This window comes from Micropterus dolomieu, linkage group LG13 (genome assembly GCF_021292245.1).
Source record: "Micropterus dolomieu isolate WLL.071019.BEF.003 ecotype Adirondacks linkage group LG13, ASM2129224v1, whole genome shotgun sequence".
NCBI lineage: Eukaryota > Metazoa > Chordata > Actinopteri > Centrarchiformes > Centrarchidae > Micropterus > Micropterus dolomieu.
Window position 1 is genome coordinate 2548690 of NC_060162.1, and position 27572 is coordinate 2576261.

Consider the following 27572-nt stretch of genomic DNA (forward strand, 5'->3'; position numbering starts at 1 on the left):
CTGGGGCTGAAAACAACAACCCGGACACTGCAGATCCAGTTCAGGTTCCTTGGATTTCCACTGCAGTGATGCGGGGCAAACTGCCAAACCCAATGGCACAGTCTTGATTTTTACAACTAGGGAAGGTTTTTGTTTTGTTTTGTTGCTGGTTTGGGAAGATCTGGAGGTAAAGCTGCAGATTTCACCGGAGTTTCCCGCAGTTTTGCATAAATTTCACCTGCATGCGTCAGAGCGCAGACTCCTCTCATCTCTGCGTGTAAAAAGCAGCTGCACACACACACTCAGGAGGAGTGAGCTTCTCTCTGCCACACTTCTGTTGCTCTCAAGGGGAGCCAGGGGAGGCAGCAAACATCCACACCGCCTGTTTCGTCTTACCTTTACGTGCGTAATCATTTTGCGCTTCACTCCGCATCCTGATCGCCGGAGAGTTCAGGCTTCCACCGCAACGCACTGAGAAGGTAAAATACTTTTTATTCTTGTTATTAACAAGGAGAAAAACATCTGGAAAGAAAGCTTTTAAGGACGTTTCAGAGTCCGTTTCCTCTCTTGTTTGACAGGGTGTCCTTGTAAACTTAATATTTGGCACTTTGCCTTTATTGGAAAACCACAGCGGTTGGTGCGTAACAAAGATCACGTCGATTACATCTTAACTAATCACATATCTGAGGACAATAATAAATAATATAAGAAACGTTATTTACACAGCCACTTTTATGCAAAACAGTTAAGGTATGGAAATGGAAAGAAACCCTTAAAACAGTAATAACAACAGATAACCAATCACACAATCTTAAAATTAATAATTGATTCGAAAATATATTTAAAAAAATACCCTGTAGTAATAACATCACGGTCACATCAGGAATAAAAAGAACAGTTTTCACAGCTGATGTTTCTGCAGATTCAAGGTTTCTGGGTCCAGATCTACAAAAAGCAGTTTCACCATCTTAAAAAGCAAGGTACTACAGATTTGAGTTAAATAATTTACTTTATAACTAAATATTAGTCAAAGTTACAGTTAAAATGTAGTATTTGCCGATAATCACTGGTTTGACTTTGTTTAACTTACTGAGTGGGCAGAGGGAATAAGTCCTTGTTTTATAGTTGACTTTGGTCTGTGAAGCATAAACCTTAATGACCTGTTTGGCCATAATTCTCACGTTTTAAAGATTTTAACATTATTGCAGGTCTTTTCTAGAGCAGCATAGAGACTGTATGTGATGTTACGCTGTAACATCACATACAATCTCCCTGGAGGGAAAAGGACACTGGGGTTGAGGTCTGGACTCTAAAGCGAGAGCCATGGCAGTCCTCAAACCGGACTTCAGACAGGCCTTGTGTATCTTTCCTGCATGTTTTGGTTCACTGGACGTGTTATAAGAAGAGAGATGACAGATCTACTTGAGAGGAGTTGATCCAGACATCCACACATATTAGACTGTAGGCAGATTTAATTATGCAGTGGCAAAGACATGGGGCCCCTCTTTACTTTATTCTCACTATTTCCCTGATTGAGGATGTAGTGGATGTGATTGAATGAAAGTTATCGGTTTAGCGGTCAGTTACCTGGCTGACTGCCTAGAACGTACTTAAGTAGAACTTGTAATCTAGTATTTCTACTTCATGCCACTTGATACTTCCACTCCGCTACATTCATCTGAAACCCATAGCTACTAGTTACTCTTCAGAAAAACGTTTTACATAGATTTACAACAACAGAGTGGGTGGTGATGGCGCAATGAATAAGATGCCTGCCTTTGGTGTGAGAGACCCGGGTTCAATCCCCCACTGTGACCCATCCACCAATGTGTCCCTGAGCAAGACATTTAACCCCTAGTTGCTCCAGAGGCGTGCGACCTCTGACATGTAGAGCAATTGTAAGTCGCTTTGGATAAAAGTGTCAGCTAAATTAAAAGTAGACAGAATCAGCTCACCTCAACCTGACAGAACATGAACCAAAAGTAAAATTGTCTTCCTATCAGCACCTTTAAAGCTTGGAAGTTTCGTCTCCTGGCCAAGAAATAGTGAGCTTTAGAGATGTGTATTTTGTCACAGATCTGGGCTAGCTGTTTTCTCCTGTTTCCGGTCTTTATGCTAAGCTAAGCTAACTAGCTGCTGGTTGTAGCTTCTTATTTACATCATAGCTCATATTATTGTAGGTCCTCTGATTAAAACCATTCATATTTTAATTCTGAGTTACCAGCAGCATCTTCGCCAGTCAGTCTGTCACAGTGAATTTTTGGAATAGTTTATTTTGACATTTTTTGATTTGATTGATTGACTTTTTGGTCTTTTGCAACTTGCATCCACTTTCCTCCAGTCGTGAGGATGACTGCAGCGGGAATTTGCCTCCGCAGCTGCTCTATAAACTGAGGTTTTTGTTTGCTTTCCTCACTGATCAGCTCGTCGTCACTCGATCATATTTGTAGGAGTTATCATAGTTGTGGTCGACCATATTGTGCAGCAGTGGGCAAGTGATTTAGTGAGTGACTTTCAGACCAACAACCCCTCTCTGTCTGCTGGCTTAGACTCGGTGGCTCCACCCTGACCCCCACCCATTACCCCCACACCCACGCATCCAAAACACACACACACACACACACACACACAGAGTTTCTTGCAGTGGCCCTTGTCAACCCCCTAGAAGAAAGGGGGGGGGGGGGTGTATTCTCTGCAGTGAGACACACACACACACAATTAAATTGCTGGTGATCAGGAAACAACAGGTTAAATGAATGTTTTTTGTGTTGTGTGCAGGAATATGTGGGTTTTCAATGTTAGCCTTATGAATAGAAGTTTCTGTCGTGTTGAGTAATGTGTTTGCCATCTACTGGCTGGAGCTTGAAAGGGAATTTTGCCCTAAATAGCCCGTGTGTGTGTGTGTGTGTGTTTGAATGTTTCCACCTCTATTTGTGTTGCAAACTCCTTCCTAAGGACATATTTTCTGAACTTTCCCCTGTTTAGCAGAAATATAAATGAAGCATAAACATTTATTCAAGCTGAAAACATTGACACACTTTGTTCACTGGTCAAACAAATGAAATTCAGATGAGCCACAAAATATGTACTTTTTGCTGCTTGTGAGTGAAGACTCACCTCACGGAACCACATAACTGTGGCGAAGGCATCTGAACATGAGACCATAATGTTCGTCTCCTCACACCAGACAACAACAGTACTCTTAAGGACAGGTTATGACAACGCATTCTCACTCCGAACTCGTCACATATGGACACTTGGTTAAGACTCCCTGGTGCCGCTTTTTAACGGCGTTTAGCGTAGTTTTTAGACGTTTAGGGCTCAGCCGTCAAGTTAGCAATAATAAATATGCAACGTCCAGTTATACTTTCAAAATAAAAGTATGTGTTAAGGTTGTGAAACTTTGAATTTGATTAGGTTTAGGCACCAAAAGTACTTGGTAAGGTTTAAAAAAAGATTTAGGTTAAAAGTAACTACGATACGTACGTCAGTTAACTTACATAAGTTATGTTATTGTGTAACTTACGCAACTTATGTAACCTACATAACTTAAATAAAAACATTTAATGTTGACTGTTTTGTCTCACACGGGTACGACCAGTCTCGTGCTTGAAAGTCCTTTTTCTGGCCCAACCACCTCTTTACTACTGTTAAATATCCTACACCTACCTTTACAGAGCTCCCCAGTGTGTTACAAACGGATACCAGTGGGATTTAAACATGCGTCTACATGTGATGACGTGGGAGTGAGAACGGGTTGGGTATGACCAAAAGGAACAAGCGAAAGGAAAAGTGTTTATAGCTCTGCTGAAAGGCCAGAATGAAGAGCCAGACGTCATCGAGAGAGTTGAGACACAATGAATCGCACAAGTGAGCAAAATGCTGCACACTTTAATTCTTTCCATGAAGACATTCACAGTGTCACGAACGCTTTCTCACCTCTCCACATTTGACCAATCAAGTTCTGTTGAAGCACAACGACGCCTTTACCTCAACCCAGTTAGGCAGAAATGTCAAATAAATGTTGACTGTGTTGAAAGATTCCAGAGGACTGACTGATGAGGTAACAGGCCGGCTTCAATCATGCTGCACAAGGAACAGTTTGGCACACCTCAAATTTGTACAAAGTACTTGAGTAAATGTACTTGATATATATCCCCCCACTGGCTTATTATAGTATATATATCTCGTTTTTTTCCCTTTTACAACCAATTACACTTTTTCTGGGAGATTAATCTCATGTTTTCTGGTCATCACATTAACTCAAATTTGTTTATTTTTGGTCTTTCAATTAAAGAGTTTTTTCCTCATGTTATATGTTTTTAAAGCAATAAACCCATAAAGGAGTTGACAAAGGATATAACTCTTAAGATTAAAGTATTAGCCTGTTTCATATCTTACTCGGCTGTGACCAGTGCTGAACTTTGACCTTTGGCTTTCACCTCTGACATGGTATAAAGAGACGATAAAACCCTGTGTATACAATTGTCTCCTTTAAAACACAGTGCCACGCTGGGAGGAAGAACCAGATTCATATTTTATTAGTATGGCTCTCCTCATGGTCGAGGCAGGCAGAGAAAGAGCCATTAAATTGCCCTCTCACAGTGGGGAAGGACGGGGTGAGGAGAGAGGTGAGAGGTGGGAGGAGGTGAAGGCTGAGATTATCTGCTCCAAAGTGTTGTATATCCTGCAGAGGAGGACTGTGCTTCACCGTCAGAACTGAGAAGTTCAAAGGTTTTGTAATCAGGACATGCGCTGATCCTCACAATGAATGTGTCTCTGTGATCAAGACAAGGAACCTTACTCATAATGCTGTCTAGTGGGATGAACAGAAGTAGGCTTCGTTGCTGTGTTTCGGATAAGGTATAGTAATAAGATTACACAGCAATTAGAAAGTGATGATGCTGTGCAAGCTTCATATTAGCTTTCTTTTCCCAGCACAGTGTCTGTTGTTTAGAAGCTGTGGTTTTCTTGTTGTTATAGGTAAAAAAAACAGTAGATTAACAGCAGAGAACCCCCCCCCCCTAAATGACCCAAACTAACCTTAACATGACATTTGATTCCTGGACAACAAGTCCTTAAAACTAAACAAGAAAATACTTGAACTGCTCACCAGAACAACGCATCTAATCTGACATTTTTGGAGAAATAAATTGGTTTTCCTATTTGACACCACTAGAATGACCCTATAGAATAAACAGATTTTTAATATTTTAATCTTAAGAATGCACGTACAGGACGTTTTAGTCCAGACGCAGGACCACAGGCTTGGCGTTTATACTGAACAATTTCAGAGTGGCAGTTCAGGGGACTTGGGATCTAACAGAAACATGGAGGCAGACTGTTGTCGTCAGCTAGTTTCACTTGTGTGTGCTGCGTTTTTCACAGAAAAACAAAAGAAAATCAAACTGTTGATGAACTCGAGGCTGACAAGAGGGAATCAGCTGATTTATACACTTAATAGTGCGAGCAGTCAGATCGGTCTCATCGGCTGTTGCAGGTTTCTGATTGGAGGCATCGATCAAACAGATTTAATATTTATTATTTGATTTTGGGGTACGGCCGGCCAAGTCGGATGTCTGTAAACCCTTCACACGCAGGATCATTTGGACCTATTATAAATTACATTACATTAACTCATGCTTTTATCTAAAGCGACTTACAGTTGCTGTATATGTCAGAGGTCGCACGCTTCTGGAGAAACTAGGGGTTAAGTGTCTTGGTGTCTCACAGTGGATTTAAATCTGCGTATCTCACAGGCATGTGTCTTATCCACTGCTCCATCACCACCCCAGTCTGTTACGACCAGCCGTGGCTTGGGAACGAATGTCAGGAGGAGCGAATTGGATCCAAAATCTGCCCAATTGTCCTCTGGTGTGCGGCCAGCATCAGGAAACACTAAAATATGTTTTTCTGAAAGGCAAGGACAAGCAACTTATGTTGTCACTGAATTTGGACGACGTTAATTTGGATCTCCCTCCCCCTGTTCCCCTAATACTTTATGCTAAGCTAAGCTAACCAGCCACCGGCTAGAAGTGTTTTCAGTCTCTCTGCCAGAATGAGCTCTTAACTATTCTTTCAGTGTAGAAGTTTGTGGAAACGTTTGATTTAAACCGTGGTTTCACAGAGGCTAAACATTACATCATTCAAGGCAGATAGTAGCACTTTTCCCATAAAGATTGCACAGGTGTAACGGCAGCCAGCTAGGCTACAGACAGATGCTAGCGCCCATGGGTTTTAGCCTCCTTGTTAGCACATCGAGTTCGAGTCAGGATCGTGCAGGACAACCTCTGGGCCAAATACACAGGTGAATGCTGTGTGACCAAATCATGGAGGAGCGTACGGAGAGCTGAGGTCAATGGTTCAACACTGTAATCACTACACAGGAGGTTTGCTGTAATTAAACTGCATCCTGTGTGTTTCCTATGAATTCATATGGAGTGTTCTGATTGGACGTTACAGCCCTTCACCCTTCTTCCCACTCCTGCTGCATCTCTGGCCACCAAACCTGCCATCACAGACCTACTGTGCTCCACACTGAGGGCTCTTTGTGGCAGCTACGGTGGTGCGACGGTGACGTAAAATAAATGTGTGTGTTGGTAGGCATGTGGACTGGTTTGAACCCACCACTTTAACCACTGAGGAAAATATATACGCTGTGCAACGAGGAAACTGACTGAGGGCTGTGTGTACAGTAAATACCCCACTCATCACTTCCTACCCCACCCACGTACAAATACATAAGCTCTCACAAGTGTCGGTGCCTGTGTGTTCGGTCTACTTTTCCAGAGCAGGTTGTCCCACAGCTGCTGAGACCTGTTACGTCAAGAAGTGAGACGCTGAATATAGCATCTTTCCTGCATCATGACACATCGGATTACCATGGAAAAGCTCTCCGAGGGGAGGAAATACCTGGACACACACTAAACTTCAGTTCAGTTCATTTATTATTATCCCAAGTGGGAAACTTGACTTGCAGTCAGGGCTCAAAACACCACAAATACACAAAAGATACACACACAAAAATAAAATGTAACCAGTACATACAATACACTATACATAGGCCTACATTAAAAACACAAAACAATCTCTAAATAAGATGTTACCTGAGACGATTTAGCAGGGTTATTGCACAGGGAACAAAGGAGTTTTTGCTCCTATTGCACTTTTGCACTCTGAATCTACGACCTGAGGGAAGAGTTAAACTCAGAATTAAGAGGATGGTTTTTGCAGTGTAACGTAGACCTGGACTTATGGAGAACCTGCTGGTCAAAGACAGCAGTCAGGGGAGTCTGTGAGACACCTATAAACTTACCAGCCACCTTCACAATATTGTTGTTTTTGACCCCAATGTTCTGGTTCCCATACCATGCAATCATAGCAAAAGTAAGAACAGATTGAATAAAAGACTTATAAAACAAACACATAATTGTCTTGTCAACTTCAAAAACATTTAACTTCCCAAGGAAACACAAATGTTGCTGACACTTCTTACAGATTGCATCAGAATTAGTATCAAATTTCGGGTCACAATCAATGATTTTTCCCAGATATTTATACTATTCTACAACTTCAATACCAGCTCCTTTAATGATGGTCTGAGATGGTGGATTGGATGATTTCCTGATCACATCTTTGGTCTTTGTGGCATTTAATTGGAGGAAGGCCTCACCACACCACTTAATAATTTAACAGTTTATGTTCTGTCCTGTGTTTGGCCGGAAGGAGGAGGTTTCTGAGCTCTAAAGAGGGCAGCTTTAACTGAAGAAAATTATTTAGTTTTTGCTACTTTAAGTGCCTGCAGACAGAATTTAAACGGCCTGTTTTACAAGAACAAAAGTGGTGAGAGCTTGAATCACTGCAGAGACGCTGGGGGTGACCTCTTATCTGTTTAACAGGAGTATCAGTGTCAGCTGGGTGACCTGAAATGTTCTCCAGAGCTCTGAGTAACAGTAGTCTTGTTTGAGGGAAGACGTCATCCTAGATAGCAGCACATTAAAATGTCTCTGCTGCTATTTACGCCATTAAACTGTCCGACCAGAACCAGACTTGTTCAGAGCGGTGTCAAACGCAGAATTCACATCCGTCCCACAAACACGGGCTTGCCTAACAGCGTTTCTGGGGGTCCGCGTCGACAGCTTATTATTAACTTTCTGAACCTGACAGTCGGACAGCCACGCCCACTTTAGGCTGCAATCGGCCAGGTGTGTGGAGGTGTGAAAGTACAGGCAGGATTTGAACTTTTCTCACAAGCTTTTTAAATTCATTACTGCTTCTTTCCGTGGGTGCAACAACATGTAAGCTTTCAAAAAGAGTCTCACAGTCACAGAGTGCTGCTGGCATTGCTGGAGCTGAGCAAGGTTATTATAGTTTAGCATTTTTCAGTAGTTTTTATTTTTATTTTGTTTTGACTTTTTGTTTTTCAATTTCAGTTTAGTTTAAATTTGTTTTTAAAGTGGGTTTGCTATTTTAGTTTAAATTTATTGTAAATTCTTTGATTTAAGTTTAGTTTTTATTAGTTTCAGTGTTAGTCTTTTGTGCCGATCTTTCCAGGCGAGGGGGCGTGGACTAAAAACTGGCACAGCTAAGAAACTGGAAGATAGATTTAATTTTCACTCAAAACTCCAGACTTATGTGGGCCCTAAAAATAAACTAGATGAAAACTAAAGATATTTTAGTTAGTTTGCAAACAATACATTTTGTCTTTGTTTTTTTGTAAAGCCTCTTTTTTTCTTTACAGAAATGGGTTTTTACACCTAGTTTTCTTTATGTCATTAGTTTTTGTTTACAATAATTACCTTGGATCTGATCTGGTAAATTAACTACACTTTATGCAAAGCGCTTTAAATTCACCCACACACTCATGCACCGATGCCAAGAAACTACCATGCAAGGCACTGACCTAACCATGAAAGCAAATGGGATTCAGAGGGTTGGAGATTAAACCTCCAGCCCTGCGATTAGTGGACGACTTGCATCATGAAACAAAGTTGGATACAACTCACAACAAAAGACATTAATTCACCTCCCAAAGTAAACACTGGCTTATTCCACTTCTTGTCCTCATCAGCAGATATAAACCGTCCTTGAAGAGTTATTTAAACACTTCCAAGGAACTGAAGTTGTTTACATGATGTTGAGTACTTTGGATGTGTGCATGTTTAATCTTAAGCAGTTTAGACCTGTGACATTATCGGCCTAACTGATGCAACTAATCCTGGTTATTTATGCGTTCAAGTGCCCGAGGTATGAACCTAAATATGGCAGGTGCAGATCACGAAATTATCAAACAAAACACAAAAAGGTACAAACTGGTGGCAGATAATGTCCAAGAACCAGGGGCTCCAAAACTAAGTAAATATCCAAATTCAGCCCCAGCATTAACACCAAAAATAGATAGGAATATTGTTGAACTAGCAGGTGAAAAACCAAACTCCAAACTCTACAGAAAGCGAACATACAGGCAAGGATTACGGACAGATGCACACGACATAAACGATAATGGACTGACAAATACAGAGCAGACAAAATAAATACTAACACACACACAAGCAGAAAGGGAGATAAACACAGGTGAGACACATCAGGTAATCAGGACAGACAGGAAACAAAGCAGGACACAAACAGCAGAGACAGATGATACAAAATAAAACGGGAAACAGCATTGAACCAAACCCTGACAAAAGCTTGAAACTGCAACAAGCCGTCTGTCCTTTAACTGCGCTCTTTAGTAAATCAGTGGAGCTCAACAACTTATGAGCACTTTCGTTGCTTTGACCTCTGACATAACTGAGACAGAAATATAAGACAGAGCTTGACATCATGCTTGTTCTGTCTTTTTCAACATAAATCAGTGGTAACGTCACTGTGTAATGGGATCCATACGTTTATCTCACCATCTGCTTGGCCCCAAGAGTTGCTGTGGCCCCTCGCGTCACATAAACACCCACTCCGGGGAGGTCCTTCTGGGTTTTTAGTCTCCAGCAGTCAAGTGACATCAAATTGATGCATCACCTAAATTAAACTTTTTGGGAGATGATAATTAAAACTCCTCAGTCTTTCATCTTTCTTTCTTGTTTTATTAATGAAATGACAGTAAGGCTGCAACTAACGATTTTTGTTATCACTGATTAATCGTTTAATGTTAACGTTGTGAAAGAGCCCACACGCTTCCCACAGAGAAGCTCGGGGTAGCGGCGGTGTGCTGTTCTTTACGGGTGGTCGGGAAGTTAGCTGTTAATGTTTTAAAACTCCTCTCCCTTTATGTCGCTTGTCCAAATTTGTTTCTGTCTGTGGCAACATCTTGGCGTTATTTTGGGGCTAAACTGGGGCAACAGTACAGCTGATGATGCATGCGGCAACTTTTTGAGCAATGTTGCTGGGCAACCTTGCTGGTGGCAAGTCCGAATTTGTTTTGAATGGATAGCAGCGAGGTGGGGCGGTGGGGGTAATTAGAGTAGTAATCTTTACACATTACCATTGACGGCAACATAGCCCAGCACCACTGCTCCAAAGCCCTTTTTCCACTGCACGGTACCAGCTCCACTCGCCTTTTTTTGGTTTTCCATTGTAGAAAAGTTGGACCTGTACCTGCTACCAGACACTTTTTTTCGTATCGCCTCCGTCGAGGTTCCAAGTGAGCTGAGGCGATACTAAAATGTGACGTGAAAACACAGCAGACTGCTGATTGGTCAGAGAGAATCGTCACTACTCACTGCATCATCACTGCACACGCCAGACAGAGAGTTTTATATTTCACAATTTTCATACGTTATTTCATCACAAAATCCACTTCTGAGAAGTTTGGAGGTGAGAAATCAGCTGTGTAGATTTCCAATATTGACAGTTTTACGAAAAGTGATGGCGGAACAAAAACGTGGCGTAAGTGGCGGCGGCGGAGGCCTGCGCCAACCCGCGAGAGGAGCCAGCCGCCCGCTCACAGAGCCCTCTGCTCCCGCCGTCACACAGAGCGCTGCAGCAACAACGGCAGAGCAAAACACAGGTAGAAGGTTTTCATACCGCTTATCTGTCTTTACATACTGAGGAAGGTTGAAACATTTTAACTTAAATCAAGAGACAGCTGTATGTGTGTCGCATTGCACCCTACGTCGCGGAAGTTGTGTGTGGCGTTGCTATGACGACCAGCTACATTGAGGGGCGCTATCTCTGTGTAATATCTGCAATGGAAAACAGAGGACGGCCAAACCGAGTCGAGTAGAGTCGAGGAGCGTTGAGCTGGTACAGGTAATGGAAAAACGGCAGAAAAGTTGCTGCGTGTATCATCAGCTGAGGCTCATTACTGCCCCCAGAGGCCAGAGGGCAGAAAACAAAGCAACTACAGATGGCGAGACCCGAGCTGTGTCTCAATTTGGATACTTCTATTAGTACATCCTGTGTTTTACCATACCTGTCAGTGTAAACGCACTCAAAATAGTAAATGTGAGTATGGAAGGGTGCAAATTGAGACACAGAACAGGTATTGTGGGTGTTTTATCGCCTATCAACCACAAGGGCAGCAATGAGGCCTTTCCACATTCGAAAACAAACTTGGAGAAGTGACACAAAGATTTAGAGTTAAGAGTTATAATCACAATATAATCACCTATTTTAGAAAACAGGTAGCGAATGTTATTTATAATTTATAAAAAGTAATTTGACTTTACGTTCATTGTAAGTATTTGTTAACTAATAGATCACCATGCTGCTGCTGGTGTCTGTGATTTCTCTCGGTCAGCTCAACTGCACTTTGGATCAGGTCTAATTATTTGCAGGTCTGACCTCATCGGGCCTTTGATCCCTTTCCGATCACGTATCTCTTTTCTTAAAAGTTGTCCAACATGTTTTACCCCTGTTGCACAGATCTTTTCACTGTAATATAATTCTGCCGTGTCTTCTGTCTACGTAAACATCCCCTTGGGTCTCTATCAGACCTTAAGGCTTTTGGTGTTCATGGTTCATTTATCTCTCCTACTGAAGGAGGTTTTGTGAGGGTCAAGTGAACACCCCGTCCCTTTGCACGTCTTCACAAATAACGACAGCTTCAGACCAGTGGTATACCTCCAACGTGAAGCGAAGACGTCTCACTGCACAGATGACATTTGATTCTCCTTCTGTATGGAACATTTGTTAATTCAGTTGCAAAATAGCAATAATAATGAAACTGTGTTAGCTTGTGGACTAAAAGGCTTTAGCTACTGTTACAAGAGTTTATACTGTGGTGAAGGGCTGTGCGATGTGGAATTCATAATTCATATCCCAATATAGGACATTTCATATCCCAATAACGATCCCGATATATAACCTTTTTTGTAAATTCAATGAAATATCGCATTTCCAACTGGAACTCGGGATATTTCTCTGCATTATAAAGGGAGAAATCGAATTTCAGTTTTATAATCTGTCAAATATAACTCTTCTGAATGAAATTAAGTCATTTTGAAGCAGAATCTACCTTTCAGTCAATAAGTGGCAACTGAAATACTGCATTTTGTGGGTTGTTTTGGCCATTTAAAGATATTTCAACAGGTAAGACAGACTGGATTGGTTGGTACACAGCAAGTTAAATAATGTAGAGTCATATGGATAATTGCAAAAGAGATCATGTCTTTATTTTATATATAACTCAGCAGTAAGTCATGTTAATTATAGGCTACAGTCTGTTTACCAAATATAAACAAGGATATTAGACGTAGGCCTGCCAAACACATAATCTATCGGCAACAACAGGCTTCAGTTATTGCCTATAATCAGGTAAATGTCAGGCCTGGTTACGCTTTAAACTGCAAACACTGATTTGGCCACAATTGTGATTATTCCGTTAAAAGAAACATTCAAGACATAACTTGCTGTTACGACGGACATAAAGTGAAGTTTATTTGCACGTTATGTCTGTTTGATCCAGATTCAGCTGTAAAGTGACTGCGCGATAAGTTACATGCTGCGCGCGCTCCCGTGGACGGAAATCACTTTTCGGCACCACACCTGTATGCTCTACTTTCCAGTCTTTCTAAAATCTGATTTCAGGTCTGTTAACACCTTACACAGTCTGGTCACCCTAACATTTGATAGATGTCGAAGTCCAACGTAAAGCTAACTTCACCGCACTTCAAGCGCCGTTCCCTCACCGAAATATTACGGTAAAGTGTGGAATTTGCGACACAACGATAGAGCATAATTGTAAACGATAGATGTTTTTCTTTCATCAAACGATAGATATTGCACAGCCCTACTGTGATGGTATGTTATGCATAACATTAGCCGCACTGTAAGTTTATGACAAATGTTAACTGCAGGTCTGAAGCTTCAGTTAAGACCAAAAAATATGAAAGCTAAGTGAGCAAGTGTAAGACAAATAAGGTAAATGTAACTAGAGAATGCAGTTTCTGAAGAAACGGGTGGCCGGATGCTGAAAAGATGAGGCTGAACTGTGGTGCTTGATGCAGAGGTGGAGGAAGATTTCAGATCCAGTACTTAAGAAACAGATGTTCTGTTGTGGATCTACGCTGTCCAGAATTTACAGAGGATGTGGCGCAACTAAATACTGAGGGTGAGTTAGTAGGTACCTAGGACGATGTCACCCCTCTTAATCCCAGATTTAAAGCTCTGATTGGTTGACTGCTTTCAGTGAACACAACACCAAACCTACTTGAAGCACTGAACATATCAGCGATCCAGAGGTCTGGAACCAGGCTAGGCCGGTGCAGGTGGAGTCAAGGTGTGTTGTACATGTGTGTGTGTTTTCTTGGCATATGTTGCAAAAAACAACAAATCAGAGCAGGTGTGTCCCTTCACTGGCACAGCTGATTCATTTTCAGAGGAGAACTGCCAGCATTAATGCGTCATATCACAAGCACTCTTTATCTCAAGATGATTTCCAGGGAGCATGACAGTGTCTTCAACATGATAGAACACCTTGTAGATCTACTGGGAAAGAAAGAGGTGCAGCTGTGTAGTTGGGCAATCAGCAGGACCTTCATGAATAAATCCAACTGTTGTAGAGGGGAAAGAGACATTTAAAAGAGCCCCTGAGGTTCAGTGTTATATTTTCAGTCAGTGGATCACCAAAATCAAAGTGGTGGTCAGACAGACATCGGCATCCATACTGTCATTGTGCCGCTAGCATGGCTAAAAACAAAAAGGTCAAAATCAATGCAGCAGAGGTTGAGACATCCTCACTTTGCAGTATCCCTAGGCAGTGTCAAGCTCTCAAAACACTCCTACACCTCCCATAATGCAACTCAAGAGCACTTTTTAAATTTGCAGTTGAGTTAATCCTGACGACATCATCATGTCTATTCGACAAAATTTAGATAATTTGGAGTCATTTTGCAGAATGTGATCCGTCCATTAAATGTCTGAACTGGGTAAAAGTGTTTATCATTTGGAGAAGAGGTTAGAGGTCGTATAAACATGGAAGACATTACTGTGCAGAATTGCTGTTCTGCTGTTAACAGAAACTTTAGAGACTAGAGAGTACAACCAAACAAGGCATGGAAACTTTCTGTGCGTGTGCCAGCTGTACTTCTGCGTGACTTTTTAACTCAAGAGGTTTGTTTTATCCTCGTAATTGTGAATGTGTGATGTGTAAAGTTTATGTAGAGGGCTTTACACTTAGACACTTCCACCCAAGCTCAAGTATTTATGTGTTTGAGGATTTGAGCTTGTTGTTAGAGGTCTATCCAACAACATGTGCATTTCTAGTGTGGTAAAATAAATGTGGATCCTACTCAATGACTTATTAAGCTGTGCAAGCAGCAGTATGAAAGTAAATGTTCAAAGGGTTACAAACCCCATAAAGACAATAGTTGTCCATCCAGTTTATTTCACCTTAAAGTTGAGGCAGTTTTGATTTGTTTGACTCTTGTGGCTGTTATTCTTGTTTCCTGCCAAAACATGATTTCACAAAGCCTTATCCTCGTGTGCAAACATGATCACATTCATAGTTATTCTGGAATAGTGTTGCTGTGAATCATGCATTTTATTAAAAATGAATATTAGTGCTGGGCAGCGAATAAAAAATGTAATCACGCTTAATGGCATAGTTATGCGCAAAATTGAATAATGAATTCTAAAGTAGTGTATCCTGCACTTTTAATTAAAATGTACTGCTGTGTACACAAAAGTGCAAAAACATGTGGTTTGTAAACACTTTAAAAAAAGGTGCTTTTTACCAGCAGTATTCCCTTTATACGGCAATAAAATATTTCTTGTAAATCTCAAGTTACCATCAGAGTCCAGCATTTTTCTGTTATCAGGGAGCACCATAAACAGTGTATGCTCAGTATAAGTGAAGTGGTCGTTAAACTGTCGTGGTTTTGCTTGCCTCGCGTCTGCCCGCTACTGAAGCTGAATTGTCTTGGACTTTTTGCACGCGACACACAGCACAAATCATTGGAAGAGAGACTGATCCCGAGACTTGTCTTGCTTTTGTTTATCTACTTCTCCCATACGCTGCGTCCAGCGCACTCTGCTGACCCATGGTTTGACTGTAGGTGTGTTCAGGGCCAGTGAGCAACGGACTTTCAAAATAATAATTATTGTAATAATAATAATAATAACTGTGTTAACGTACAATACAATAATGTATAATAAATCGTGTTAATTAACTGCCCTAATGAATATAAATTAACAAACTTTTACTTCACTTGCTTGTGGGTGCAAGCTTCCTCGGTCGCCATTTTCACAAGTTGAGAAGTATTCAGCGTTTCACACTTCGGACTGAGTACATCTGGGTACTCATAGTGCACGGCGTTTTACCATTATTGTGAGTGTGAATGTGGAAGAACGCAAATTGATACAGCTTTAGATGCAGCGATGCTAAATGCTAACATTTATGCTGATGTTGTTCGGTAGGTATAATGTTTAGCATCTTACTGTAGCGTGTTAGCATGCAAACATTAGCTAAGGTGTCGCTAGATGAAAAGTCAAGTCAAAGTCAGTAAGTTTCATCTACGGGGGAATATACAAAGTTTCATGATAATCTTTCCATCAGTTACTGAGATATTTCAGTCTGGACCAAAAAGGTGGTCCGAGCAAGCGACTGCTAACGCGGCTACACAGAAGCAGCGAGTCCTCAGTTTATTTTGTTGTGCTGATGTAATTTTCCCCCAAATTATTTCAGTGAAGAAACTAAAAGTAGAGTTTTCCCATATATATGTTATAATCATACATGTTCTTTATTATTTGTTTATTTAATCTAAGCACACACAGACTGACTATTCAAAATAAAGCTCTTTCACCACAGTACTGATGTGTGTATGAGTGCATGTGCTTGTGTTGGCATGTTCACAGTTACAATCACTTCCTTGGCATCCTGCAGTGACTCCAGGGACTGGGAGGAGTCGCACTGTTCTCTCTGGGACAAAAGGTCGCTGCAACAAATCTCCATCTTAACCAGTCACTGATCTCAACCCATGCCTTCAGTTTTTTTTTTTTTTTTACTGTTTTTTTGTTTACTTTTGTTTAAAGTCTGCAAGGCTGAAAATGAAATACTACAGCAGAGGGCTTGTTAAGATGGATGTTATTTTCAATGTTCATGCAAGTTAACACATCTCAGTACTGGAAAAGTGATACAATTTAAAATAATATTTCTTAGAACATTTATTAAGAAAGTAATAAAATCGTTTCTGTTGCAAGTCAACTTGTTATTTAAATGTTTCAGTGCAGTGATTTGCTAACATTAGTTTGTTAAAGGATACTTTAAAAGGATTGAAACAGCTGGTGGCAGTAATGTGCCTTAACAGTGGGCTTAAAGTTGTTTTCCGGCTTTATTTTAAACAGGATTTAACACAAATAGAACAGAGGATATTGTTGGCACATCTTTTTCAGACAAGACATAGTGATTCTGAAATGTTCGATTTAAGCCTCTTACCACCTTGAGTGTCAGAAGCTATAGAATTATTGTTTTTTTGTTACTCGCCTACTTGCTGATACATTTTAACACCCGGTCAGTCGCAGCATGTAGTGTTACAGCTGACCCAGTTTGGTCAGTTTTGTGTCATAGTTGTGTCACAATATAAATACATTAAAGATCAGCCTCCACATCAATTTGTATTACTTTCCCCCTAAGCGCGACTATCTGAGTGCTTCTTCCACTACTTTTAAAATAAAAATAAAGATATCACCGTTCTGTAACTTAAAAATACCAAATTATAACTGTATCTAAATTTTGTGACCTCTTTGCGGTCCAAAGATCGTTGAGGAAACCCAGAATGAAACACGTTCCTTCCCCCAGAGAGCCTCACACGTTCCACTGGATCAGACAAATGAGAGGAACCGTCACCATGCTGTTTGAGGACAGATAGGTGACTTATTCACGCACCTGGCCTATAAAGACTTGGCCTTGTTTACCCTCCACGCAGATGGAAGCTGAGGAATGCTGTCACTCTGAAGGACACATTTACAAACTGGCTGTTAAGAGATCGCACGCACACTGATGATGCCTTTGACATGTGGAAGTACACCGTCGTAAACAGCTGAGTGTGTTAACACAGCTAACATGTACTAATGGTGCTAATCAGTGGTGGAGGTGTAATATCTAATGATATAGTATAGTAGTATTATTATATACTGTAAACCAGAGCTGTACCCATTTTTAGCTAATTGTACTGTAGTATTGTGGTATATGTATTTTATGTGCAGTGTATTTTGGTTTTATGATACTGAAAGCTGTGTATTTTAATCACACTGTACATGTAAAAGCCCAATCAGGGACAAGAGTGGAAAATTAACAATAGCTGTAGACTCTCTGTGCAGCACATCAGTTTCATGCTCTCCATAGGAACTATCTTAAACTGCAACGTCCCAGTCAAATAAAAATGAAAGAAAACACTTATTCTTACTCATGTATTAATGTTTAAGCAGGATTGAGGTGAGAGTTGGTTTAGGTGGAGTTCATATTTTATTATTTTTATTATGAATTAATAATAAAAATAAAATAAACCGCTGGTTTAATCGATTTATTGTGTAGGAAAATAGTGAGTCCAAAGTGACTCCTTCAAATGTCCAAATCCCAAAATGATTCAGTTTGCTGTGATTTGGCGGTAATGGAGCTTGAAACTGCATCATTTCTGCTGCTGCAGAGTCTCAGCCTCGTCCACCTCCCTCTCTGCTTTTTCTCTTGCTGTATCTTCATCTCCCTCCGTCTCCTCTCTATTCTCATTTCACACGTCACCTGCTCTCCTCGTGTTCTGCAGAGAACAGCCTGACTCAAAGTTTTTACCCTTTTTAAAAAGACATATCACATCTTTCCCCACACGCTCCCCACGCTTCACCTAGTTAGCGGTGCAACCCCCACCCCCCTGTTGTCCTGTCCCGGTATGCGTAATGAATATTTTCAGGCAGGGAGGGGTAATAAGTGATGTGTGTATAACTGGCACAGTGTGTGTGTGTGTGTGTGTGTGTGTGTGTGTGCTGCAGAGTTATTCTGCTGACTGCAGGAGCTCCACCTGGCAAGGGGACCAGCACATCAGCAATTTGGGATGGAGTGACTGGAGATAAGGATGTGGAGGAGGGGGGGGGGATCAATCAGAATACCCCCTCAAACACTTATACAGTCCATGAACTCACACAGACACTGTGTGGAAGTCCAGGGCTGCCAATATTTAAATTACATCATGTAATAAAATCAATTGACAGAACAATTTACCTGCAACAATTTTAACATTTACTCACGCGAACTCGTCGCATATGGACGCTTCGTCAAGAACCCATGGCGTTGCTTTTTAACGCCCCGGTTAACCCTTTAGTTTTTGGACATTTAGGGCCGGATTTACTAACATCCTGATTAAAGAGTGTGCGTTCTAAAATATTGCACGTGCAATTGTCGTTCCTGTTATGGGTTATATTGTGTATATGACAACGGGTGCAAACACAACAGAGGTGGCCGTATTTAAATGAGAAATGAAAAACTGCTTTGGGAAACCCCAGCAGAAACAGATACAGTGTGCTGGAACGACCCAGACGTGAGGAAATGCCAGCAGATTGTGCTTCATCCAGCCAGAGGGAACAATCACCAACCGTCCAGACCGTGCCCGGTCGCTCCGAGATCTCCTGGTCCTGTACACCCCAATGCCACATTCCCTCTCCGAGACCTACAATGGGTTGTGTCGCTTTTACGACCGGCACGCTATGAACAGTTGGTGAATGTTCCCTCTGGCTGGATGAATTTTATGCACCACTGCAGCTGGGGGCTCTCCGCAGCACCACGCAACTTTCTAAATTCTTCCATCTCATGAAGAAAAGAAGTCAGGTTGAAACAAAATTTTGCTTTATTGGCATGAATGTTAAAACAACAGTATCACCAAAGCTAAAGGAAAATACAAAAAAACCCTCAATTCATATAGTTCATCAAATAAATAAAATTTAAGAATTTTATTTCAATACATTGGATATAAAATAATATTATCTCCTTCTCTCAACGATAACAGCAGCCATCTCTGCTCAACACTTGCCGGTTTGCACCTTCCTCTCAAACGTATTAAATACAGAAGCAGTTGCACTCACATTAAATTGCGTTTAGACTTGTTAGATCACATTGCGTGTAGTAAATAAATGTATTTGCATGTTACGCTCCCATTACTTTGCACAATAAAATGAAACGCCCCAAATTGCATATTCACTAAGGCAAAAGTAGTAAATGAACAACAGGTGCTATCTTGCACTTTTGGAAGACGTCATTCTGCGTGCACAACGTTAGCAGATCAGCTTACCTGTTAATTTGCTGGTGATATCAAGTTTGCACACGTTTTTGCTCACGCAAACCTTTAGTAAATCTGGCCCTTTGACGTGTTTATTATTGCTAACTTGACTGCGACCCGTCAAGTTTGCAATAATAAATATGAAATAATCTGGTTAGACTTTCAAAATAAAACTAGCGGCTGACGTTGTGAAACGTTGCAATTTGGATAGGTTTAGGAGAAGATCGTGGCTTGGGTTAAAATAAATTGCTTATGTGACCTAAGTTACTTATGTTAAGTAACGTAACTTACGTAACTTCACTAAAAATAATCAGTGTTGACTTTTTGTTTCACTCGGTTCAGACCAGTCTCCTAGGTGAAAGTCCAGTTTCTGGCACATCCAACCACCTCCTTGCTCTGACTTTTCCGTTGTTTATATACTACACTTACTTTCAGCGTTCATAAAGTACTCTATAAGGCTCCCCCAAAGCGTTACAAATTGATGCCAAGGGGTCTTGACCATGTGTCCATATGTGACGACTTGGGAGTGAGTTAGCAATTTTGATAATCAGTTAATCGCTTCAGTAATTTATTTCACAGGTTCGGCATTTCAGGATTATTTTGTTTTAATGTGTAATTTGGCATTTTGATAGTAAAAGCAGCAACAGTGTTTAATTGATTCAGATTAATTAGTTCCTCACCCAGCTGTTCCTCCTACACAGCCGTTTCTGTTATTGATCATAACAGCCTACCTACCTCCATATTGAATTTATCATCATTCGCACCTGTTTGTTGTATTTGTTTAATGATACACCTGATATGCCTACAAAATCCCTGACTTTGTGCAAGTGTACCAAGAAGAATTTATGCTGTTCTGATGGCAAAGGTTGGTCACACCAAATATTAATTTAGATTAAAAATTTTCTTCTTTTCACTCACTTTGCATTTTGTTAATTGATAAATATAATCTATGAAACTTTTGAAAGCATTCTTACTTAACTTTTTTTTTTCCACACCTGGCTAAAACCATTTGCACAGTGCTGTGGTTCTAAATTTATGGAGAATAAAGTTTCCAATAATACATAAATAATGAATTCTTATTTACTTTCTAGGTTTAAATGAATGTGTTCTTTCATGACAGTCCTATTTTCCCAATAATCAGTAGCAAATATACGATAATCATTCAAAGCGGGTGCTTTCGGACAGTCTTTCCCAAAGACAATCACTCTGTTTTCCGTATGAAAAGTGAACAAGAGAGGTTATAAACCTTTGTCTACTCTCTCATATTTCTAAACTGTTCATGTTCATGACAAAAATATTTAAGTTGATTTGGTGACTTCAATTTAATATTGGCAGCACTGGACTTCCATAACACACATCCCTGCGTGAAGTGAAGGGGTGAATCCCTCTCTGTTTAAGATGAGTGTGTAGAGGGTGAGCTGCAGTGGTTGTGTGAATGAAGCCTGAGGTGTGGGGGTGACGCTGCACTGTGGCACACTCTGAAGTTGTGGACTGTTTAAGTGTCACCGGGACATGTTGGATGGCAGGGGACTATTTACTGCACAGTATGTACCGTGTTCTTACATTTATGCTGTGTCCAGAGTGTGCTGTGCTTACTGCTGTTGTGTGTAATCCATCTGTGGTGTGAAGCTTCTAGTGGGATGATCAAGTGATGTTTGCAACATGTTTTTGCATTTCCTGTTCAAGAATGAGATTTTTAATTTGTGCGTTTGTCTGATGAGCTCAGTGACGAGGATGCAGTCTGTTCCGCACTCCCGGAGTAATTACAGAGCTTTGGGGGGAGAGACAGCACTGCAGATAGAAACACACCATGTTCTGCACTGAGCTGCATGTCGAACATGCTTGTATATGAATGACTTTCTGTTCTCTATATGTTGCATGTGATACAACTGCAGGAAAGCACTTTGCTTAGCCTTATCTTACTGTACATACTGTAACCCCTCCCTCCCCTCTCTCTGCAGTGATCCGACCCCCAGTTTGGTGAGTGAAGATGATTCCTGTGCTGATCTGCGCTCTGATCTCACTGAGTGTAGCAGACAACGACTTAAACACCCTGTACCCTGAACTGGAGCTCTCGAGAACCATCTATGTCGTAGGTGAGAGTAATTGTATGTGTGTGTCACTGTGTTTCTTTGGGGCAATGTCATTCATAATCAAGAGGGACCTTTTCCAGTGTCCTTTTCTGAGTTTCGTTCACGACACTCACTCTCTGCAGTGTCATTGGTTTCCTCAGCTTATCAGGACGTCCTGCCGCTGTGGCTCAGTGATAACGCTGCTATGTGGGGATTACTGGCACAGTGAGATAGAGTTATCTCGTCAGGCTATCAGCACTTACACATGAAAACTTTGGTTATGTTAAGATTAAGATTTCACACATTGTAAGAGAAATACATCTGTGGTACAGAGAATGGTGATGTGTCCAGCTGAGATCTGGTATTTTATTTTATTTAAAGTTAAAACTGGACAGTTTGTCAGTTGGAAAAGAAAAAAAGTTAATTTGTTCAATCTCAATAATGCAGAATAGTTTCATTTATTCAACCTATTTTTTCTTTTGTTCTTTCGGTCCAATACCTTCAGTAATATAAGAACATAAAATTATTTTGTAAATATAGACAATGCTTAGTTGGCTGTAAATAAAACGGATAACTAAACACTAATGACTAACTATTAATTAACTAATAGCTAATATCCAATAAACTTAAAACAAAGAAATAACTAACAAATTGAAAATGAAACAGTTAACAACAAAGAACAAACAAAAAAGCTAATAGCAAACTAACAAATACATAATAACTGACAACAAACTAGCTAATTAACAATAATAATAATACATAAATCATTAAAAAATAAATTTAAAAAAAACTATAACTCACTCAACCACTAACTTATATCCAATAACTAACTACTAATTTATTAAAAACAAAGTGTATGCCAGTGCTATAATGACTTGCAGCTCCAGTGAGAAACCGATATGAAAGAATATGAATCACTGAATGTTTACAGTGTAAATATGAGAAACAGGAACTGAACTGATAAAAGATGTCGGCTCTCCCTTTAACGTCTCCACAGTTCAGAACATAGGATCAATAAGTCATCAGCTGTTTGACTAACACACATGCCTATGCAGCAAAGAGAAACCCTGTGGTGGTCAGACAGCGTCGAGGTGAGGAGGAGGCAGCTGATCTGAAAGCCCTGTTAGTGCTGAAGGTCACAGCGGCCGATGAATCACATGCACATTTAAATGCTCTCGTGTAACGGTGTGTATTTTCATGTTTAGACTCAAACACACGTGTCTGTTTATCAGCTGTTCTGTTAGCGGGTTGATGGGCAAAAGCACATTATTTAATGGTTCCAGTGAAGAATACAGTTATGGATTTATTTCACCTTAGAAAGGCTGCACAGATCAAATCTCATGAGGAAATGGTGCTGAGAACTACTGGGTGCTAAAGGAATAGTTCTACATTTTCTTATTTGCTTTTGCTCTGAAACTGAGGTAAGGAGGTAGATATCAATCTCATGTCTGTGAATTAAAGGTTGATTGTGGTCTTTTAAAATCCTATTGTCACATATGTTGACTTTAAATGACTAGAAGTTACAAAAGGTTTTGAATCCATGCAGGAGATGCTTCAGCTGGCAGCAACATATTCCTTCATTCCCAAAAAGTGCTTCTTTTAGCCACCGACATGCTCAGTCTGTCACACCAGGTGTCTGACAACATCATGGGAAGGATCCCTACGAGGGACTCCTGGTGATCCCCTTTGTTTTTAACAGGAAACTGAAGTCTCGCTCTGAAATCTCGTGAGAGGCGAGTTGTTGCAGGAAGACACCGGTAGAAACGTGAGTCAGAGTTGGAGAGAGGAGTATGTTGTCTTGGAGTAACGTCAGGAAATAAAGTCTTGCTAGCAGCTCCCTTACGTACAAAACAAACTCCTCTCCCTCGTTTCCACCGTCATCTTCCTGCAACAACTCGCCTCTCATGAGATTTTTCTTGTGTTGCTGTGTTGCAGAGAATGGCCCTCAACTCTCAGTGGTGGCAGAACAATCAAAGGTGGTGTCCCGGCGGGGGGGGAACGCTACTTTACCATGCAAGATCCAAAGGGACCAGTCGCTGGCACCCAGTCGGAAGATGAGGATCAAGTGGACCAAGCTGACCTCAGACTACCTGAAAGAGGTCACTATAAATCTGTGTTTTTAGTTTTAACTGCAAACTTGATTGACTGATTAAAGGTCACCTTTTACAGGTATCCTGTAGAGTTTTTGACCACTAGTATACATTTTGATAATTGGCTGTTAACATGCACACAAGGAAGCACACGCACCTACAGTACATATACAACCCATGCGCACTCCCAAGTTGTCACATATGGACTCGTTGAACCGTTGGCGTCTGTTTGTAACGCACTGGGAAGCCCTGTAGCATAATTTATGAACGGTAAAAGCTGTTGTAAGATATGAACAACAGAAAAGTCTGAGTAAAGGGAGTGGTTTAGGTGGATGGGCGAGCCAAAAAGTGATCTTTCACCCTGGAGTTTGTTTCCCGCGTGAAACAAAAAGTCAACATTGACTGATGTAAATTAAGTCACGTAAGTAACATACAGCGTCGACAAAATTGTTGGTACCGTTAAAGAAAGAAAAGCCCACAATGTTCCCCGAAATAACTTGAAACTGGTACCCTGAACCTAAGATTTATGTTGCGCAACCTTTTGAGGCAGCACCTGCAATCAAGAAATTTCTGTAACTCTCAATAAGACTTCTGCACTTGTGAACAGGTATTTTGTCCCACTCCTCAAAAGCAAACTGCTCCAGCTGTTTGAGGTTGGGAGTGAGAATGTGTTGACATATACACACTCCTGCTGACTGTAATAAACAGGTAAAAAGAAGAGAAGAAGAAGAGTTCTAGGAAGTGTAAACAATGCAGGCTCTTCCTTAATCTGCTGTTTGGGAGGGAAATTAACTCAAATTTATTTAATATATTCCAGGTTGTTATAGATTGATGTATGGATGGATGGATGGAAGATTTCTAAGACAATAAAAAACACTCACCCCCTTTGCCTTTGTTGTACAATCTTAAATCACATGTAAAAAGTATGAAGGATAGTTTCTTATCTCGATCCTTCTCCTTCTTGCTTTAGGTGGATGTTTTTGTAGCAATGGATCATCACAAAAGGAGTTACGGCAGTTTCCACGGACGTGTCCACCTACAAGGCTCCTCTCCTCTGGATGCTTCCCTGGTCATCACAGAAATCACCCTGGAGGATTATGGGAAATATAAATGTGAAGTTATTGATGGGCTTGAAGACGGAACAGTGGTGGTGTCTCTTGACCTTGAAGGTATACCAGTTGGGTGAGCTACCTCTTTAAAATAGGAAAGAATGAGGCGTTTTTATCTAAAAATAAAATGTCTATTAAATGTCATTGGACTGTAACAGGCCGCAGTCGGATTAAATTTAGCACAGTGAGCAGCGAGTGCTCGGGGGAAAGTCAGGAGCAAGTGTGTTGTGTAAGCATAGTGTACATCAGTGTCAGAGCAGCTTCGGAGAAGCCAGAGATATCATGCCTGAAGGGAAACAGCTGTGCTTACGCAGCAAGACCTGCTTTCACTTTCAGTCATTAGGTTAAATAATTGGAGTGAATACAGAGTCCAGGGGATGGATCCTAGTTTTGTCGGCTAACTGCAGGTTATCCGTCATATGTTTTCCCACCTCTCCATGTAGGTGTTATCTTCCCCTACTACCCGCGCCTGGGTCGTTACAACCTCAATTTCTACAACGCTGAGAAGGCATGTCGTGACCAGGACGCCATCGTAGCGTCCTTTGACCAGCTGTATGATGCGTGGCGAGGAGGGATGGACTGGTGCAACGCTGGCTGGCTGAGTGACGGCACGGTCCAGTATCCCATCACCACCCCCAGAGAACCCTGCGGAGGCAAGAACACAGTGCCGGGCATTCGCAACTATGGCCTGAGAGACAAAGAGAAGAACCAGTACGATGTGTTCTGCTTCACCTCCCACTACAAAGGTGAAGGACGTTATACCCTTTACGTTTGTGTTTACATTTCTTTGACCACATTGCTCCTAAAGAAAACAGTCCAGGAAAATGTGGTGGCATACAGCTGCTCAGTGACTTTGCCATGAGGATCTTAAATGCTAAATGCTAATGTGAGCATGCTAAAATTAACAATATTAACATAGTCTACTATCTTAGCTTAGCATGTTAGCATGGTAACATTTGCTAATTAGCACTAAACACAAAGTACAATACTGATGATGGTGCTAGATGAAAAGTCAGAGGATCACAAAATTTATTACAATTCATCCTGAGGAGAACATGAATGACTTCAAATGTGAAGTTCATGGTGGAGATAAATAAAGGAGGGATTCTGGGTACATCTTTGCCTTCTTTCAAGGTGTGTGATAGTTGCGGCCTTTTAATGCCAGATTTTTAGCCAACTTTTCTAAAAAATTGTAATGAAAGTTCTGATGTTTTGGTAGCATTTTTGTGATGAAATTGTAGGAATAAGGTAAAACTGCAAAGGTGATTTTTTAAACTTTAGAATTACAGTTGAATCACTAAACAGTCCTTCCAGGATTTTGCGGGCCTAAAGCCTAGTTCACACTACACGATTTTTAGCCTGATTTGCCGCTCGGCGAGCTCGGTAACCATCAGGCTGAGATCGATTAAATCAGCGGTCGATTGGCGGGCGATTGGCTGTTGTCAGACGTTATGTGTGAACTACTCAACGACGCATCAAAACGGCTTCCCGACACATTTCTGACACATCGCCGACATCTGCCAGATACCTAGCACGCCAAATATCTGGAGGAGTCGGCCGACTTGACATCCACATCCAGCCAATGAGAGCACGCAGCTACTTTTTCACCGCAAAACACTTTTTACTCCCCTCCAGCTCTCTCTGTAGCTCAGATGATCCCTGCTACCTACATGTGAATCACCCAGATTCTTTGTCTTGTGTAGGATCGCTCATTTCCTGTTTCACATTTCACATGTGTTTTGTTTACTAAACGTGGTTTGGAAACCAGCATGGGGTGACACAGCCGCTGTCAGTTCGTGTAGTGTGTGACCCCCTGTCAGTCACGCCACAACGACTTGAAGACGGCAAGTAGCTTACCTTGATTCTTTCAGCGCTTGCAATTGACCGGGATGCAACAGCTTGTGTCACAGTGATTTGTCTCGTCTGATGTCCTCCATGCGTTTCTGGCATAGTGTTCATTAATAGACGATTTACTTTTGCTTGTTCTATGAAGCACTTTCACGTCACAGGGTGTAATGAACACTGCCTTATTGGCTCTTTAGACATTTATTTGCAAACCGGTTGTGTGTTTATATCTGCATGTCTTTGTCCTTATCAGCCTTTGTGTTTTTCACTTCCCAGGTCGGTTCTACTACCTGATCCACCCCTCTAAGTTAACATATAACGAGGCGGTCGAGGCGTGTGAAAAAGACGGTGCTCAAATTGCCAAGGTCGGCCAGATGTACGTCGCCTGGAAGCTGTTGGGCTTTGACCGCTGCGACGCCGGCTGGTTGGCTGACGGCAGCGTCCGCTATCCCATCTCCCGCCCCCGCCGGCGCTGCAGTCCCACAGAGGCTGCCGTGAGGTTCAGCGGCTTCCCCGACAAGAAGCATAAGCTGTACGGCGTCTACTGCTTCAAGGGCCGCAACTGAGCTGCAAACACACACATACACACACATAAGCATGCACACACACACACTTATACACTAGTGAACACACTAGCGAAGTGAAAAAGAGACAGAGGAACAAACACATTCAAAATGTGATGCTTTATGTCATGGAAACCTTAAGACATTGTTGTCAGACAGTCATGTTGTTGCTTTGTAATCTAGGACCTGATACTCTACGAGGGATAGTTTACACATA

At 41.2% G+C, this 27572-nt stretch overlaps 1 protein-coding gene across 1 annotated transcript; it reads left to right on the top strand.

Annotated features, from left to right (window-relative positions):
• Positions 1-345: 345 nt before the first annotated feature.
• Positions 346-27572, top strand: hapln1b (hyaluronan and proteoglycan link protein 1b). Its single transcript, XM_046067149.1, has 6 exons — positions 346-458; positions 21638-21772; positions 23684-23847; positions 24809-25007; positions 25391-25693; positions 27069-27572. Exons 2-6 carry the CDS (start codon positions 21667-21669, stop codon positions 27356-27358), a joined length of 1062 nt encoding a protein of 353 aa, XP_045923105.1. The 5' UTR covers positions 346-458; positions 21638-21666; the 3' UTR covers positions 27359-27572.

What these genes read in the sequence shown, in the direction of transcription:
- hapln1b (XM_046067149.1), top strand. Translation starts at nt 21,667, where the DNA reads ATGATTCCTGTGCTGATCTGCGCTCTGATCTCACTGAGTGTAGCAGAC. An exon ending in CCTCAGACTACCTGAAAGAG is followed by an intron (nt 23,848 to 24,808) that starts GTCACTATAAAT and finishes TTCTTGCTTTAG; the next exon opens with GTGGATGTTTTTGTAGCAAT. An exon ending in GGTGTCTCTTGACCTTGAAG is followed by an intron (nt 25,008 to 25,390) that starts GTATACCAGTTG and finishes CTCTCCATGTAG; the next exon opens with GTGTTATCTTCCCCTACTAC.